This window comes from Plectropomus leopardus, chromosome 17 (assembly GCF_008729295.1).
Source record: "Plectropomus leopardus isolate mb chromosome 17, YSFRI_Pleo_2.0, whole genome shotgun sequence".
Lineage (NCBI taxonomy): Eukaryota > Metazoa > Chordata > Actinopteri > Perciformes > Serranidae > Plectropomus > Plectropomus leopardus.
This window is the reverse complement of record NC_056479.1, coordinates 26,136,210-26,154,519: the sequence shown is the minus strand read 5'-3', so window position 1 is coordinate 26,154,519 and position 18,310 is coordinate 26,136,210. Positions and strand designations below refer to the sequence as shown.

Below are 18,310 nucleotides of genomic sequence, written 5' to 3'. Positions count from 1 at the left end.
TTTAAAATGATATTTTTTTCCTTGATATATTATTGATCGATTATTTTAGTTGCGTGAGTTTACTACATCTCTCTATGGTTGATTGGTCTTGTCTTACTCGATCCGCTCGATGATCGACTAGTCTTGTCTCACTCGATCCGCTCGATGATCGACTAGTTTTGTCTTGCCTTATATACTCTATGATCGATTGGTCGTGTCTTACTCAGTCAGGTCAGAGGCGGCGCGCGCCTTCCGCAAATCCACGGCTGAGAACAAGAAACAGTTTGCGACAAACATAAAGTTATAGACCGACTAATGTTCGGCTTTTTTCTATAAAACAAAACAATAAAGCTACAAAGAACATAAGCTCATGTAGTCTCTCACCGGAGAGCTCACTAACTCCTGATAGCTCATCGGTTAGCCTAGCTAGCCTCGTTAGCCACTTTAGCTGGCTGTTGGAGAAAGTTCGAGCTAGCTCAACCGCAAGCTAGCTAACCGAAACTGACATTTTTTTCTTTGACCGGATAAAAACAAACCACCGCAGACATGCAGGACATGCTGGCTAACGTAGACCACCTGAAGTTTGACCTGGAGCTCGCTGTGCAGCAGCAGCTCGGAGCACAGCCGCTGCCGTTCCCCGGCATGGACAGTAAGTGTTCGGATGCTAGCTGTTAGCCGCTGTCGGTAAACTCAGTCAACGGTAGATCTAACGGCAGGTTAAACCGACCCCTGACCTCTGGTGACTGTTCATGTTTACTTAGTGTCTTCAAATCGTTATTAACACTTGCTTTGACTTCACTTTATGCATATTCTACTCGCCCTAAGGGTCAAAAATGTCTCGCCTTCACTAAAGCTCTAAAAGAAAGCAGCTTGATTGAACTAAAAACCCCAAATATATTTTGCTCAAAGAAACAACCTGTCAGTCATCACAAACTTTGTGAATATCTAGGTTTTCCCTCTTCACAGTGCAGAAAGACTGCATTCAACCAGTGGAAGTCACTCGTTGTTATTACAGCACACCTATCATAACTATTTTCTTTACTAAAGTAGCGGTCTGTTATTATTATTACTGTTAACAGTGCTGCATATGTGTAAACATTTTTTTAAACGTATCTGGGGGGGCATATTTGCCTTTAATTGATGAAACGCATGTAAGGTGGATGAGGGAGGGTGTTATGCCTCAAAGGGCGAAGCTGGAGTTGAACCCGCGGTCGCTGTGGCGAGGACACGGTCTCTGAATGGGGCGAATGCTCTATCCACTGAGCCACCAGCCGCCCTGCGTGCTAATAATTTTAACAAGATCTATCAGTTGTGTAACCTGAAAAAGTAGAAGAAATGCATTTTATTATAGGTAATCATGTTTAGAAACATAGTATATTATACTGTACAACGAGGGCAGTATGTACGTTTGTGTGCATGGACTTTGCAGATGTATTTGTGTGTGTGTGTGTGTGTGTGTGTGTGTGTGTGTGTGTGTACTGTTGGGTTTTTTTGTGGTGTGAAAATGAATTTATAATAACCAGGTCAAAAATGACCCCTTAGACAAGATTTTTGCCCTGATGGTGTATAGTTTTCATGGAAATATGAACAAAGGCAATGTTTCAAATGTTCTCATGTTGGGGTCATTTTAGGAAAAGTAATAGAATTTTAAGTTGAAAAAGATCCTTTAGGGTTTTTTTATATATATTTCACTGGCCATTTTAACCCCTAACATGACATAATGGCTAAGGTTGTGACTATTTGTGTCCCTGCAGAGTCCGGATCTGCTGTGTGTGAGTTCTTCATGAGAGCAGCTTGTCTGAAAGGTAAAAACACAACATGACAACAATCCTGCATTTTACTATTTCACTTTCATAAAAGTTGGTCAAATCTGAAGCAGCAGAGGCAGTCACCCTGACGTTTTTAGTCTCTAATACCAGGGTTGGAAATGAATCCTTCGAAACCCAAACAAACTAGCTTGATTTTGTTTGAAAACAAGAACATTTCCAGCAAACTATTGTGGGAAAAAAATCCCAAACAACAAAACAACAACAAAAAGACAAAGAAATAACCCGTAAAAAAGAGCTGAAAAATAGTATCATTTTGTAAGATTAATTATGACACTTATAACTTTTATCTATTTTTTTGCCTGTTTTTTTTTCTTTTCTCCCTAGACATTTTCTATAGTTTTTTGAAAAATAATTTTCTAAATCTATTAATTTCTTGCAATTTATGGAACATTTCATACTAAGTTTTCCCCATGTTGGAAAGAAACTGCACCAATTTGCTCTGGGTTTAAAGGTTTCAATGCTTATGAAAGGCATCTAAAAGCAGCATAAGAAAAGTGATGTTACTCCAGGTTCGGGGGGTGTCATTACTCCACAGTTGTAGGTTATAAGAACCGAAAGCAGCCATCACCAACTTTACATCCATTCTGCTCATCGTTGCTATACTTCTTTTAGCATTCCTCCCTTGACCATTTAAAACTGCCTCACTAGGGTTGCAACTAAGGATATTTTTTTTTATTATCAATTAATCTGCCTAATATTCTCTCAAAATATTGGTTAATTGTTTTGGCAATTAAATGCCAGAAACAGTGAAACAGGCCCTTTGTAATTTCCCTCCAAGGCGATGTCTTTAATGGTGTTTTTTATCCAACCATCAGCCCAAAATTCGAAAGCTATTCAGTTTGATATTATGCATGACAAAGAAAAGCATCAAATTCTCACATTTAAGAAACAAGAACCCAGCTTTGCACTGTGCTTAAAAAAATTACTTCAATGATTATTTGATAATCGAAAATAGTTTTTGTGTAGGTGTAGCAAAGCTTTTATTAACCTCTAAGTAATATAATTAATTTCCTGTAGCTGCTTAACAACAAACTTCTCTGTGTGATTCGTTAATGACACACTCTTTGTGAAAAAAAAAGCAATTAGCAAAACACTGGTTGCCCAGAGAGCGTGAATTTGAGGAAAGTGCTGTATCTGTTGTTGTATTTTCTCTCAGGTGGGATGTGTCCGTTCCGTCACATCAGTGGAGAGAAGACGGTGGTGTGTAAGCACTGGCTCAGAGGACTGTGTAAGAAGGGAGACCAGTGCGAGTTTCTCCATGAATACGACATGACCAAGATGCCTGAATGCTACTTCTACTCTAAGTTTGGTTCGTTGACTCGATGTTTTATTTAATCACACTGATGAGCGAGATGACTGTATTTGCATTGTAACTGTTGATCAGCACCCAGTTGTGTATTTTTTCCTTTTTTTTTATATGTGTGTTGACCCTCGCAGGTGAGTGCAGCAACAAAGAATGTCCTTTCCTGCACATCGATCCAGAGTCCAAGATCAAAGACTGTCCCTGGTATGACCGAGGCTTCTGCAAACACGGTACGTCTTGCTCACGCAAACATCTTAGCAGTACCAATATTAAACCGCCCTAAACATTATGTTTTATCACATTCCTCCCATGCCGATTAGAATTTCTCAGCAACTGCAAAACAGCCTCTTTACGTTCTGTTTTGGATCTTCATCCATCTTCATGTCACAGGTCCTGACTGCAGACACAGACACACAAGAAGGGTGATCTGTGTGAATTACCTGGTTGGCTTCTGTCCAGAGGGAAAATCCTGTAAATTTATGCAGTATGTAATCCTTTATGTTTGATTCTCAAACCGTAAAAATGAGTGAAATGGAAAGTAAAACAAAAGACCCACTTGTTTAGCATTTGATTTTTTTAATTTGGTCTTGTTGTGTTTGTCTTATATTTGGATGAATTATGTTCTGTAGTTAAATGATCTTTGGACAAAAGGTTGAGTTAGCAGTAGAATAAAAAATAATTACAGATTTACCTTACAAGTATGTAGATTTAACAGTGAGATATTCTTCTGCAGCCCTCGTTTTGAATTGCCGATGGGAGCCTCTGAACAGCCTCCTCTACCACAGCAAATCCAGAACCAGACGAAGGTAAGAGAGGATACTTGTACACTGAAAGACACACATTTAATTCAGTACAGTAGTATTCATGAAGCAGATGATCGCAGAACGCAATTGGCCTCAGAGGGTAATTTTGATGCTGAAAAGAAGAGCAGATAATGATCTCTTTTTGTGTTTTTCCTGCTGTAGCCTGTGCCAACCATCGGCCGCTCGTCGCTCTCTCTAATCCAGCTGACCAACTCCAGTCCAGGCCAGCGGCCACAGAATCACACGCCGATGTCTACTCCTCAGCAAAATAACATGACTGGAAACAGAGGGCCTCGACCGCTGGACCAGGTCACTTGCTACAAGGTGAGTCACCTGAACATTTATCTCCTTTTGAGCCCTTGTGTTTTAAAGAGGTCAAAAATAATGAAAATATAAACAATAATGAAAAAACAGTGTAATATAGTATGTTGTCAAAATCTTGAAAAAAGATAGCAGTATAGCACGCCTTGCAAAATCATGAAAAAATATCACAGTAAGTATTTTAACAAAAAACAAGAAAAAAACTCATTGTATAGTGTGTTGCAATAGTATAGTGTGATGTCCAAAATCATGAAAAAATATGATTATGTAGGATATTATACAAAATCATTTAAAAAAAAAACCCAGTCATAGTTAAGTTTGACGTCAAAAATAATGAAAAATATCGAAAATCGCAATAAAATGTAATAGTATAGTATGTCATACAAAATCATGGAAAAACACCACACTGCAGTATGTAGGCAAAAATCATGAAAAAGTCATAGTAAAATAATTCACCAAATATCATGGAGAAAAATCAGAGTGTATGTAGTATGTTGTCCAAAATTATGAAAAAATATTAAAAGTACAATATCTTGACAAAAATCATGTCAAATATCAAAACCATGAAAAAGTGTCATAGTATAGTTATTCTTCCAAAATCATGAAAAAATCTTCATATTATAGTATGATGTCAAAACTCATGAAAATTGAAAAAAAAAAATACATGAAGGCCCAAAATCCATGACAAATGTCAAATGTGATCAAAAAATGACCTATTTTAGTGTGCCCACACAACCCAAAATCAAAGAACAACGTCAAAGTATAGTATGCCGTCAAAAATGACCCAAAATGGCTTAAAAATGTCATAGTATATAGTATGTGATCAAAAATGACTCAAAGTGGCATGAAGATGTCATGTCTTCAAAATTATCCAAAAATGTCATAGTATAAATTACCCAAAATGGCACAAAATTGACATAGTATAGTATGTCGTCAAAAATTGATCCCAAAATGTCATAGTACACTATATGATCAAAACTGCACAAAAATTTTTATTGTATAGTATATCGTCAAATGGCCAAAGAACATCAAAGTATAGCATGTCAAAAAAATAGCTAAAACGACATCTACATTATCACAGTATAGTATGGTAAAAATGTCAAATTTTGACAAAATTTTAAGAATGACTGCAAAAATTATATTATAGCTTGTAGAAACAGGTCATACTATATAGTATGTCTAAACAAATAGCCAAAACTGTACAGTATAGTGTGTTGAACAATATCAAATTTATAGTACGGGGGAAAAATCTCAAATTTCGACATGTCAAAAAAATGGCTGAAAACCACACAGTGCAGCTTGTAGGGACATGTCATAGTGTACTTAGTGGAAATGATACCAAAAAAGTTAAAATGACTGAAAAAGCAAGGTTATAATATGTCAAAATATGACATGTCCCGAAAACCACAGATAAAAACTGAAACCAGCATAAAACAGTCTGCTGAGACATGCCATAGCATAGAATGTTGCAAAAATAGCCAAAAACCCAGTAAAAAAATATGTTGAAAAAATGACCGAAAAAGCAAGGCTATAGTATGGCAAAAATGTCAAAATATGACATCTCCCAAAAACAGCTTAAAACACCTCAGAACAGCATAAAAGAGCCTGCTGACACACACCACAGCATTCTTTCTTTTTCAAACGGCGAAAAACACTATAATTTTGCATGTCGAAAAAATGACCGAAAAAGCAAGGCTATAGTATGGCAAAAATGTCAAAATATGACATCTCCCAAAAACAGCTTAAAATACCTCAAAACAACTTAAAAGAGCCTGCTAACACATGCCATAGCATAGAACGTTGCAAAAACAGCCTAAAACACCAAAATTTTGCATGTCGAAAAAATGACCGAAAAAGCAAGGCTATAGTATGGCAAAAATGTCAAAATATGACATCTCCCAAAAACAGCTTAAAATACCTCAAAACAACTTAAAAGAGCCTGCTAACACATGCCATAGCATAGAACGTTGCAAAAACGGCCTAAAACACCAAAATTTGGCATGTCGAAAAAATGACCGAAAAAGCAAGGCTATAGTATGGCAAAAAATGTCAAAATATGACATCTTCCAAAAACAGCTTAAAACACCTCAAAACAACTTAAAAGGAGCCTGCTAACACATGCCATAGCATTCTTTCTTTTTAAAACGGCCAAAAACGCCATAATTTTGCATGTCAAAAAAATGACCGAAAAAGCAAGGCTATAGTATGGCAAAAATGTCAAAATATGACATCTCCCAAAAACAGTTTCAAAACACCTCAAAACAACTTAAAAGAGCCTGCTAACACATGCCATAGCATAGAACGTTGCAAAAACGGCCTAAAACACCAAAATTTGGCATGTCGAAAAAATGACCGAAAAAGCAAGGCTATAGTATGGCAAAAATGTCAAAATATGACATCTCCCAAAAACAGTTTTCAAACACCTCAAAACAACTTAAAAGAGCCTTCTGACACATGCCATAGCATTCTTTCTTTTTAAAACGGCCTAAAAACCCAAAATTTGGCATGTCGAAAAAATGACCTAAAAAAGCAAGGCTATAGTATGGCAAAAATGTCAAAATATGACATCTCCCAAAAACAGCTTAAAATACCTCAAAACAAATTAAAAGAGCCTGCTAACACATGCCATAGCATAGAACGTTGCAAAAACGGCCTAAAACACCAAAATTTGGCATGTCGAAAAAATGACCTAAAAAAGCAAGGCTATAGTATGGCAAAAATGTCAAAATATGACATCTCCCAAAAACAGCTTAAAATACCTCAAAACAACTTAAAAGAGCCTGCTAACACATGCCTTAGCATATAACGTTGCAAAAACGGCCTAAAACACCAAAATTTGGCATGTCGAAAAAAAATGACCGAAAAAGCAAGGCTATAGTATGGCAAAAATGTCAAAATATGACATCTCCCCAAAAACAGCTTAAAATACCTCAAAACAACTTAGAAGATCCTGCTAACACATGCAATAGCATTCTTTCTTTTTAAAACAGCCAAAACACACCATAATTTGGCATGTCGGAAAATGGCCCAAAATGCAATAGTGTTGTATGTTGAAAAAAGTCAAGTCAAAAAAACGGTGTAGTTTTCCCTGTTTTTTTCTGTTCTGCTCTAACATGAAAAAACAATGATCAGTCCTGTTACCTTTTCGTTGCCATTTCTAGGTTTTTGTTTTGAATGTGCATCTAATGACATCTTCTCGCTCGTGTGTCCGTAGTGCGGTGAAAAAGGGCCACTACGCCAACAAATGCACTAAAGGACACCTTGCCTTCCTGAGTGGACAGTAATCTTGAGGTCCCTGCGATGCTGTAGCTCAGCGCCCCCGGTGTGAGGAGAGGACGTTCCTTTGCTCCACAGACCCGAGGACTGATTTCCACTGTTGACTGTGTGATTTCAGACACATGCAGTAGAAACAATAAAGAACTTCTAACTCTACTCTTTGTGGACACGTGAAAATACGAAACAGAAAAGCAGTTCCAATCTCAGTAGCTGCGCTTGACTGACTCGTGTGGAAGTCCTGAGTTTTCTACAATGTTTGTAATCTAAAGCACACTGAGAATTAAATTACATGTCACACCAAGGGTGTTGCTGCTTTATTACATACGTTTCCTTTGGTCATGTGACTGCATCATCTGTTCTGCTAATAGTAAATTTGACAGTGTAAAAATAGGACTGTACTTGAACAGCTGCAGCAGTTAGATTCATGGAGAAATGTCATTGTTGTGTTGACCGTCTTTACAGTGTCATTAAATGTTGTTGTTCCAGATTGATCTGTCATATTTGCATGCATAACACTACACCAGTGAAACAGTTACATTCCTGAGAGTTAAATATGCATATTTTATTTCAAGGTGAACTGTCTCTTTAACACAGCTGCTATTAAATACACAACAAACAAATGAGATCCAGTAATAAATCTTAGTATTGTTTATTGGTCACATATTTAACAGTTGGGAGAAGAAAGAGGTTCAAGGCCTGATTTCTGCTGAAAGGGCTTAGTGGTACTTCCTCCAGCGATCATGTTCTGCAAAATATGGAGGAAACAATTTACTGGTTATGTGCGCACCTTTTAAAATAATGATGAAATATTGTATCTATCTTTAGAAATACTGTTGTAAAAACGTGTGTTTCTTACTGATGTGGTCGTATTGCCACACGTAGCTCAGTACCACGTAGGCCCCGAGCACCATGGCGACACCACCGATGCCTCCTCTCTTCACATCGATGTACTTGCTGTAGTATCTCTCATGGCCTGGAGGAGAAAGACAAACACCAAAACTGTTAGACTCAGTTTATACAGATACAGATAAAGAGAGCTCTACAAGCTAAAATATGTTAAAATACATGCTTTTTTTGTTGTTTTTGGTCGTTTTTGCAACAATCTATGCTATGGCATGTGTCATTAGGCTTGTTTATGCTGTTTTGAGGTGTTTTAAGCTGTTTTTAGGAATTGTCACATTTTGACTTTTTTGCCATACTATAGCCTTGCTTTTTCAGTCATTTTTTCGATATGCTTTTTTTGCTTTTATTTTGGCCGTTTTTGCAACGATCTATGCTATGGCATGTGTCAGAAGGCTCCTTTAAGTTGTTTTGAGGTATTTTAAGCTGTTTTTGGGAGATGTCATATTTTGACTTTTTTGCCATACTATAGCCTTGCCTTTTGGTGGATTTTTCAACATGCCATTTTTTTTATGTTTTTGTGTTTTTTTGCAGATTTCTATGCAATGGCGTGTCTCGGCACATTATTTTACACAGTTTTAAGTGGTTTTCAGCAGTTTTTTGGAGAGGTCATATTTTGACATTTTTGCCATACTATAGCCTTGCTTTTTCGGTCATTTTTTCGACATGCAAAATTATGGCGTTTTTGGCCATTTTAAAAAGAAAGAATGCTATGGCATGTGTTAGCGGGCTCTTTTAAGTTGTTTTGAGGTATTTTAAGCTGTTTTTGGGAGATGTCATATTTTTGACATTTTTGCCATACTATAGCCTTGCGTTTTCGGTCATTTTTTCGACTTGCCAAATTATGATGTTTTTGGCCATTTTTGCAACGTTTTATGCTATGCATGGCGTGTGTTAGCAGGCTCTTTTAAGTTGTTTTGAGGCATTTTTGGCTATTTTTTGGAGATGTCATATTTTGACATTTTTGCCATACTATAGCCTTGCTTTTTCGATCATTTTTTCGACATGCCAAATTTTGGTTTTTAGGCCGTTTTTTGCAAGAAAGAATGCTATTGCATGTGTTAGCAGGCTCTTTTTAAGTTGTTTTGAGGTATTTTAAGCTGTTTTTGGGGAGATGTCATATTTTGACATTTTTGCCATACTATAGCCTTGCGTTTTCGGTCATTTTTTCGACATGCCAAATTTTGGTGTTTTAGGCTGTTTTAAAAAAGAAAGAATGCTATTGCATGTGTTAGCAGGCTCTTTTAAGTTGTTTTGAGGTATTTTAAGCTGTTTTTGGGAGATGTCATATTTTGACTTTTTTGCCATACTATAGCCTTGCTTTTTGGTGGATTTTTCAACATGCCATTTTTTTATGTTTTTGGTGTTTTTTGCAGATTTCTATGCTATGGTGTGTCTCGGCACGTTATTTTTTACAGTTTTAAGTGGTTTTCAGCAGTTTTTTGGAGAGGTCATATTTTGACATTTTTGCCATACTATAGCCTTGCTTTTTCGGTCATTTTTTTTCGACGTGCAAAATTATGGCGTTTTTGGCCGTTTTAAAAAGAAAGAATGCTATAGCATGTGTTAGCAGGCTCTTTTAAGTTGTTTTGAGATATTTTAAGCTGTTTTTGGGAGATGTCATATTTTGACATCTTTGCCATACTATAGCCTTGCTTTTTCGGTCATTTTTTCGACATGCAAAATTATGGCGTTTTTAGGCCGTTTTTTAAAAGAAAGAATGCTATGGCATGTGTTAGCAGGCTCTTTTAAGTTGTTTTGAAGTGGTATTTTAAGCTGTTTTTGGGAGATGTCATATTTTGACTTTTTTGCCATACTATAGCCTTGCTTTTTTCAGTCATTTTTTCGACATGCAAAATTATGGCGTTTTTGGCCATTTTAAAAAGAAAGAATGCTATGGCATGTGTTAGCAGGCTCTTTTAAGTTGTTTTGAGGTATTTTAAGCTGGTTTTGGGAGATGTCATAATTTGACATTTTTGCCATACTATAGCCTTGCTTTTTGGTGGATTTTTTCAACATGCCAAGTTTTTGGTGTTTTTTGCAGATTTCTATGCCATGGCGTGTCTCGGCACGTTATTTTATACAGTTTTAAGTGGTTTTCAGCAGTTTTTTGGAGAGGTCATATTTTGACATTTTTGCCATACTATAGCCTTGCTTTTTGGTCATTTTTTCGACTTGCCAAATTATGATGTTTTTGGCCATTTTTGCAACGTTCTATGCTGTGGCATGTGTCAACAGGCTCTTTTATGCTGTTTTGAGGTGTTTTTGGCTATTTTTGGGACATGCCATATTTTGACATTTTTGCCATACTATAGCCTTGCTTTTTTTTTCGGTCATTTTTTCAACATGCTTTTTTTTGTTTTGGGCCATTTTTGCAACAACGAATACTATGGCATGTGTAATTAGGCTCTTTTATGCTGTTTTGAGGTATTTTAAGCTGTTTTTGGGAGATGTCATATTTTGACATTTTTGCCATACTATAGCCTTGCTTTTTCGATCATTTTTTCGACATGCCAAATTTTGGTGTTTTTAGGCCGTTTTAAAAAGAAAGAATGCTATTGCATGTGTTAGCAGGCTCTTTTAAGTTGTTTTGAGGTATTTTAAGCTGTTTTTGGGAGATGTCATATTTTGACATTTTTGCCATACTATAGCCTTGCGTTTTCGGTCATTTTTTCGACATGCCAAATTTTGGTGTTTTAGGCCGTTTTAAAAAGAAAGAATGCTATGGCATGGCATGTGTTAGCAGGCTCTTTTAAGTTGTTTTGAGGTATTTTAAGCTGTTTTTTGGAGAGGTCATATTTTGACATTTTTGCCATACTAGCCTTGCTTTTTCGGTCATTTTTTCGACGTGCAAAATTATGGCGTTTTTGGCCATTTTAAAAAGAAAGAATGCTATGGCATGTGTTAGCAGGCTCTTTTAAATTGTTTTGAGGTATTTTAAGCTGTTTTTGGAAGATGTCATATTTTGACATTTTTGCCATACTATAGCCTTGCTTTTTCGGTCATTTTTTCAACATGCCAAATTTTGGTGTTTTAGGCCGTTTTAAAAAGAAAGAATGCTATTGCATGTGTTAGCAGGCTCTTTTAAGTTGTTTTGAGGTATTTTAAGCTGTTTTTGGGAGATGTCATATTTTGACTTTTTTGCCATACTATAGCCTTGCTTTTTGGTGGATTTTTCAACATGCCATTTTTTTATGTTTTTGGTGTTTTTTTGCAGATTTCTATGCTATGGTGTGTCTCGGCACGTTATTTTATACAGTTTTAAGTGGTTTTCAGCAGTTTTTTGGAGAGGTCATATTTTGACATTTTTGCCATACTATAGCCTTGCTTTTTCGGTCATTTTTTCGACGTGCAAAATTATGGCGTTTTTGGCCGTTTTAAAAAGAAAGAATGCTATGGCATGTGTTAGCAGGCTCTTTTAAGTTGTTTTGAGATATTTTAAGCTGTTTTTGGGAGATGTCATATTTTGACATCTTTGCCATACTATAGCCTTGCTTTTTCGGTCATTTTTTCGACATGCAAAATTATGGCGTTTTAGGCCGTTTTAAAAAGAAAGAATGCTATGGCATGTGTTAGCAGGCTCTTTTAAGTTGTTTTGAGGTATTTTAAGCTGGTTTTGGGAGATGTCATAATTTTGACATTTTTGCCATACTATAGCCTTGCTTTTTGGTGGATTTTTCAACATGCCAAGTGTTTTTGGTGTTTTTTGCAGATTTCTATGCAATGGCGTGTCTCGGCACATTATTTTACACAGTTTTAAGTGGTTTTCAGCAGTTTTTTGGAGAGGTCATATTTTGACATTTTTGCCATACTATAGCCTTGCTTTTCCGGTCATTTTTTCGACTTGCCAAATTATGATGTTTTTGGCCATTTTTGCAACGTTCTATGCTGTGGCATGTGTCAACAGGCTCTTTTATGCTGTTTTGAGGTGTTTTTGGCTATTTTTGGGACATGCCATATTTTGACATTTTTGCCATACTATAGCCTTGCTTTTTCGGTCATTTTTTCGACATGCTTTTTTTGTTTTGGGCCATTTTTGCAACAACAAATACTATGGCATGTGTAATTAGGCTCTTTTATGCTGTTTTGAGGTATTTTAAGCTGTTTTTGGGAGATGTCATATTTTGACATTTTTGCCATACTAAAGCCTTGCTTTTTCTGTCATTTTTTCGACGTGCAAAATTATGGCGTTTTTGGCCATTTTAAAAAGAAAGAATGCTATTGCATGTGTTAGCAGGCTCTTTTAAGTTGTTTTGAGGTATTTTAAGCTGTTTTTGGGAGATGTCATATTTTGACATTTTTGCCATACTATAGCCTTGCCGTTTTGGTGGATTTTTCAACATGCCATTTAATGGTGTTTTTGGTCATTTTTGCAGATTTCTATGCAATGGCGTGTCTTGGCACGCTATTCTATGCGATTTCAAGTGGTTTTAAGCCATTTTTGGGAGATGTCATATTTTGACATTTTTGCCATACTATAGCCTTGTTTTTTCAGTCATTTTTTCGACATGCAAAATTATGGTGTTTTTGGTCGTTTTAAAAACAAACAATGCTATGGCATGTGTCAGAAGGCTCTTTTAAGTTGTTTTGAGGCATTTTTGGCTATTTTTTGGAGAGGTCATATTTTGACATTTTTGCCATACTATAGCCTTGCTTTCTCTGTAATTTTTTCAACAGCCTTGATGATTTGGTGGATTTTTCAACATGCCATTTTATGATGTTTTTAGTCGGTTTTGCAGATTTCTATGCAATGGTGTGTCTTGGCACGCTATTTTTTTGATTTTGGAGGATATGCTATACTATGACTTTTTTCAAGTTTGGACGACGTACTATACTATGATGGTTTTTCATGATTGTCGACAACATAGTATACTTATGCATTTTGTTGTTTATTTTTTTAAATAATTTTTGACGACATTTCAGAAGTCGGCTCACTTGTTAAACGTTTTTAAGTCATGACAGAGTTTAAGTCAGAACAGGTTTTCTCACCCCTGCGAATGGCTGCGATGAGACCGTTGGGACTGAAGTCGCGACCTCCAAGCCAGGTTCCCAGTTCACCCAGTTTCACGTCCAACAGCCGCTTCTCAACTACGGGAACTGGTCACAAGAGGAAACAGCAAAGAGAGTTTAAGAACATGTTGTGGCTCTGATTTATACATGAAGTAAATAAACACTTCATCCACAGGATTTTAAAAAGTAAATGTAGCTAAAGAGTAAATATTTAACAAGTTAAATAATCGGTCAAAAGAAAATTATTCTGCAAAAATTTTGAAGATCTTTCAATCAACCAAAGTTGGCAATCATTTCCAGATTCCAATATTTCAAATATGAGGCTTTTGTTTATCGTACGTACCAGGACAAAACATAAAAGTTACAAACGTCATCTCGGATTCTTACAAATTTATAATGGGCATTTTTGACTACATTACAGCGTTTTTGGGGCTACATCTAACAAATACTTTCCTTTCTTCATTTGTGGATTTTTTTTAAATACACAATTAGTTGCTTAGCCTAAAAAATAACAGAAAATGGTGAAAAACATGAATCAGTGACTCCCCAAGCTCAAGATGATGTCCTCAAATGTCTTGATTTGTTGGCACCCAAAAGACATACAGTTTCCTATCGCATTTTTCCTTTCAGATTTAAACCAATTACTCTTTCACCAGATTAACTGATAATTCATTTGGTAGCTAAAAACTATTGAATTAATAATTTTAGCTTTACAATTTATAGACAAGACTAGTATTCAAGACTCTTGATAGCAAACTAATTAATACACACAACAATCATTAACTGCATTGACTTTTGACTTTTACACTAGCTGTTTTCATCCACCAAATCATTACTATAATATCAATATTATTGTATTACTTGCAAAATCTTACATTAATGAATCTAATTTTTCCAATCATTGACCTCACTCTTCAATTTTTGAAAATGATTTCAAATAATACATTACATCAATTATACAATCTAAAAGTATTAACGCTACTACAACCTTGATTCTGAGTACCATGAACATTTCATGTACTGATTTATAATTTCTGTTTGTGCTCCAATCCCTTGTTTTTTCTGTTTGTTGTAATGTTTTATTGCTGTTTGTAAACTTACTGAGACATGAATTCACAATTTTCTTGCGCTGCAACAATTAGATGCCGTACACAGCCAATTTAACTGCTCGAACCTGAGCAAATTGGTTTGATTTCTTAAATCTAAAGCATTAAAAAAAAAATAGAAATTAGTAAGAGAAAGTGCCCTAAAGATTTGTATTTTTAAAAATTGGGAAGGTGTTTTGAAAAATTATCCTTAAAAAAGGAAAAATGAACTAGATGAATAATTATTATAATTACACACTTAAATCCTGTTTACAAAACAAAAATGTATAGATATATTTCAACATTGTCATCGTTTTTACTTAACAAAAACAAAAATAAAACATTTTACTTATTTATTTATTTAATTTATTTCCAGGTAACTTTCTGGTAACTTTTTGATAGATTTTGGGGTCATTTAGAGAAGTTTTTCATTGACTTTTCCTTGTGTTTCTGGAAGAATCAAACCAACTTGCTCGGATTTCAGAGGGTTAATAAACTGTAAAACAAAAAAAACTGCTCGTTGTTTCCTGTGTGGAGCTAACTTTTAACACAGTGGACATTTAGCATGTGTGTAGCTACATTACAGCTCCAATCAATGAAGTTATCTTAGCCCATCGGCTAAAAAAAACACAGTAAAGCAAAACACGACGTTTTGTTTTATTTCTTTGCGATGAATTGCTTAAATGATGAAAATATATCAGAGTTTGTACAGTTTGGGGTAATGTTTTGCACTGTGGGTCTGCAGGCTAACGTGCAAGCTAGCTAGCTAGCGAGGCGGTTATATCCGCGTAAAATGCAAAGACATCTTCAAAGTAGATGCTTCGTCCGAGTTGCAATCACATCGAAAGCTTTTGTTCAACAAGCATCAAAAGTTAAATGCCCAAAAAGTAACTCTGAGATTCATTTTTACTACAAAACACCGGCAATGACACGCAAAGTCCTTGACGTGACTTCACGGATTCACCGAGGCCTTCAACCGGACAAAAGCCTTAAAGTGACTCACCGACGGTTTCCCGCCAGAAAAACACACACTGCACACGTTAACGCGGTGATATACCAACGACTAAACACAAGATAGATTAGAAATTATGATTATTTTAGCAGAGGACACGCTGTCTTACCTGGTCTGTCCGCCATCTTGAAATTGTGCAAAGGGATTCGCCGCGCAGAATCATGGGAATAAAAGGACGAGGTGCATTCTGGGAGGAGATGTAGTTTTTTGGTCGATGCGGTAGAGGGCAGCAGAAGACATAAAAACAAGAGTCCCATAATTAGACCAAAAGGATTTACAATCAAAACACGTTACACAGAAAAACGACCATCTGGTGCAACAACAAACAAGGTGTATATGAAGATCTCCTCCAGAAATGTTTCAGGAAAGAGAAACTCCGTTTGTAGTTTATCACTCAGGTGTAATCACACCTGTGGTGGTAGCTACTTCCTTACTGTTTGCACATAAATTTCAGCAATTTGTTGTTTTATTGTGCATCAAACTCTCAGCTAGTTTGTGCATTTTTTACCTTACTGTCATCAATTAGTGGTTTAATGATACTAAGTTACGATGGCTTCTTTGTTACTATACTTTTTATTTTTGGGACTATCTGTACTTTACATAAGTCTTTTGTATTTGTGTCAAAATTCTGACAGCTTGCTAATTTAGTCAGAGCATTTAGTTATTCTTTTACTTTCACTGATGCATTTTATATGATGATATTACTTGTGATATTTAAGTATAAATAATAAACATCAGAAAGCCTGCTTTAAAATATTCAAGTAAAATCTTAATAGGCAACTTTAACTTTCATTTTCTGTAAAGATATCCATACTTGTATGGCTTTTAGGTACTTCATCCATCAGCTGTTTTACTTCAATAAAATTAGCAAAACACTGTTACAAGTACAAGCCCCGCCCTGCATCAGCATCAAAATGTACTCAAAGTACCAAAAGTAAAAGTACCCATAATGCAGAATGGCTATTTTCAGAATAATATATATTACTGAATTATAGTTATTGATGCAATAATGTTTTTCATCACTTAAATTGCAGCTGGGATAGATCATTTAAAAGGTCCAATGTGTAAGATTGCAGATTGCAACCAGCTGAAACTTTTCCTGGTCAGAATCCCTTCAGTGTTCATAGCTGAGGAGGTTTTTACTGGGAGCCGAATTATCCACAGAGGTCTCTTCCTCTCCAAAACAAACAGAAAAACGGACTAAAACCTGTAAAAACACCCAATTAAGCAGTTTCACATTTCAAATCTTTGTTTTCTTTATGCTGTTTGGCATGTCGGAGAGTGCCTGTCCAGAGGTTTTTTCCTTTGAGCTGAATTGTTTACAGCAGTCTCTTCCTGGAAAAAGACAAGGCTGTAAATGAACAAACTGCTGAACATCTGGATTAATTCATCAGAGACAAAAAGGTGAACACACATCAGCATGTGCTGCACTGGCCCATCTTGGACGAGCCAAACAGCTTTTGAAAAACACTCATTTGTAACATGAACTGCTTTAATCTGTGTTTTTACCGGTTTTGAGCATCATATTGGTTTGTTTTTAAGAGGAAGAAACTGTTGTGGATAATTCTGCTCTCTGTAAAAACCTCCAGAAAATGAACACTGAAGGAATTCAAACCAGGAGATGTTTCTGCCTGTTGCAATCCTCACTACTAGATACCACTAAATCTCTCTAAATCTTGCACACTGTACTTTAAATCATTGATATTGGCATTTATACTTACATATATGTTGAATGTGGCATTATAATTTGAGACCTCAGCTTTTCGGGTATCTAAATAAATCATGTTCTGATTCCTCAGATTTTTGTTAAACCTCTTGCTCCTTTAAAAGTGGGTCAGATCTCATGTATTCTGAAACAGTGACCTGAAGCGTTTACCACACTGGTGTCTCCTGACAGTCTATCAAAGGTTTTTTTTTTCAAGAGAAAGCAGACGATCAATGAGCAGCACCACAGTAGCTCCTGTGCTCATAATGTACCTGCAGATACAGTGAAGATCTTATTGTGCTTGTGTGGCAGAGGTGGTGCTGTGGTCCCTTCTCAACACGCCCACCGATCAATACACCCCTCTCTATCTCATCTCTCTGTCTCCCTCTCCTGCACGCACACACACACAAACACACACAAACAGAGTGAATTGGGGTGTGTCATGGTGGTTTTGGCCTTCATCCAAGACTGAGCAGCAACCTCTTTGCTTTATTTGACTGATTTTCCTGCTTCACTCTAATGACTTTCATTAGATGGAAGACTCATAAAGATGTCCAACATCCACCCTGCTTTCCCTTTTTATCTTTTTTATCTGCCTCTCTCTCTCCTCTCACCACACACACACAAACACACACATGGATTCACAGAATGTATTCATGTATCCACCTACCTGTCACGTAGGTGGATACCTGACTAATTGTGTTGTTGAACATGGATGAATCTTTACCAGGTTTTAGTCTTTGATGTTGATGATTCAGCTCTCTTTACTGGATGTTGACCCAAACGTTCCTCCGCTCCTCTCTTTTCTTCTCTCCTGCATTACACAATTTGACAGACACCAAATAGTCCAATCAGAGCCCTTTATTCAACATGATTTATTTATTTTTTTTTTACAATTGCTAAGACTTATTTCTTGATGCCTTCCATGCTTTTAATCAAAACCGACTCTTCTGACAAAATCAAACAATAATCTTAAAAACTATTTGCTTTCAGATCATATACAGCCCATCAGCATTAAGCAACAACCTCCAAGGCTGAAAATAAAGCTAACACAGAAGTCCAAATAACTGCAGTTCCTCTAATGGCC

The 18,310-nt window shown here is 36.2% G+C and overlaps 2 protein-coding genes across 2 annotated transcripts; one reads left to right on the top strand and one right to left on the bottom strand.

Annotated features, from left to right (window-relative positions):
• Positions 1-216: 216 nt before the first annotated feature.
• Positions 217-7,998, top strand: cpsf4 (cleavage and polyadenylation specific factor 4). The gene is made up of 8 exons (XM_042504885.1): positions 217-628; positions 1,734-1,784; positions 2,965-3,117; positions 3,246-3,341; positions 3,502-3,595; positions 3,845-3,917; positions 4,077-4,238; positions 7,450-7,998. The coding sequence occupies exons 1-8, from the start codon at positions 526-528 to the stop codon at positions 7,486-7,488; spliced, it is 771 nt and encodes a 256-aa protein (XP_042360819.1). The 5' UTR covers positions 217-525; the 3' UTR covers positions 7,489-7,998.
• A 146-nt stretch (positions 7,999-8,144) lies between these two features.
• atp5mf (ATP synthase membrane subunit f) lies at positions 8,145-15,703 on the bottom strand. The gene is made up of 4 exons (XM_042504886.1): positions 15,628-15,703; positions 13,401-13,508; positions 8,368-8,484; positions 8,145-8,256 (listed from the first exon to the last, which is right to left on the bottom strand). Exons 1-4 carry the CDS (start codon positions 15,641-15,643, stop codon positions 8,228-8,230), a joined length of 270 nt encoding a protein of 89 aa, XP_042360820.1. The 5' UTR covers positions 15,644-15,703; the 3' UTR covers positions 8,145-8,227.
• Between the last annotated feature and the right edge of the window lie 2,607 nt (positions 15,704-18,310).

Bases quoted from the DNA above. Each gene is read 5' to 3' on its own strand.
- cpsf4 (XM_042504885.1), top strand. From the start codon at position 526: ATGCAGGACATGCTGGCTAACGTAGACCACCTGAAGTTTGACCTGGAG. The intron at 1,785-2,964 runs GTAAAAACACAA...ATTTTCTCTCAG, and splicing joins GAGAGCAGCTTGTCTGAAAG to GTGGGATGTGTCCGTTCCGT. The intron at 4,239-7,449 runs GTGAGTCACCTG...GTGTGTCCGTAG, and splicing joins ACCAGGTCACTTGCTACAAG to TGCGGTGAAAAAGGGCCACT.
- atp5mf (XM_042504886.1), bottom strand. The intron at 8,485-13,400 runs GTGAGAAAACCT...TTTCTCCTCCAG, and splicing joins CATCGCAGCCATTCGCAGGG to GCCATGAGAGATACTACAGC. The intron at 8,257-8,367 runs GTAAGAAACACA...CATATTTTGCAG, and splicing joins GTGGCAATACGACCACATCA to AACATGATCGCTGGAGGAAG.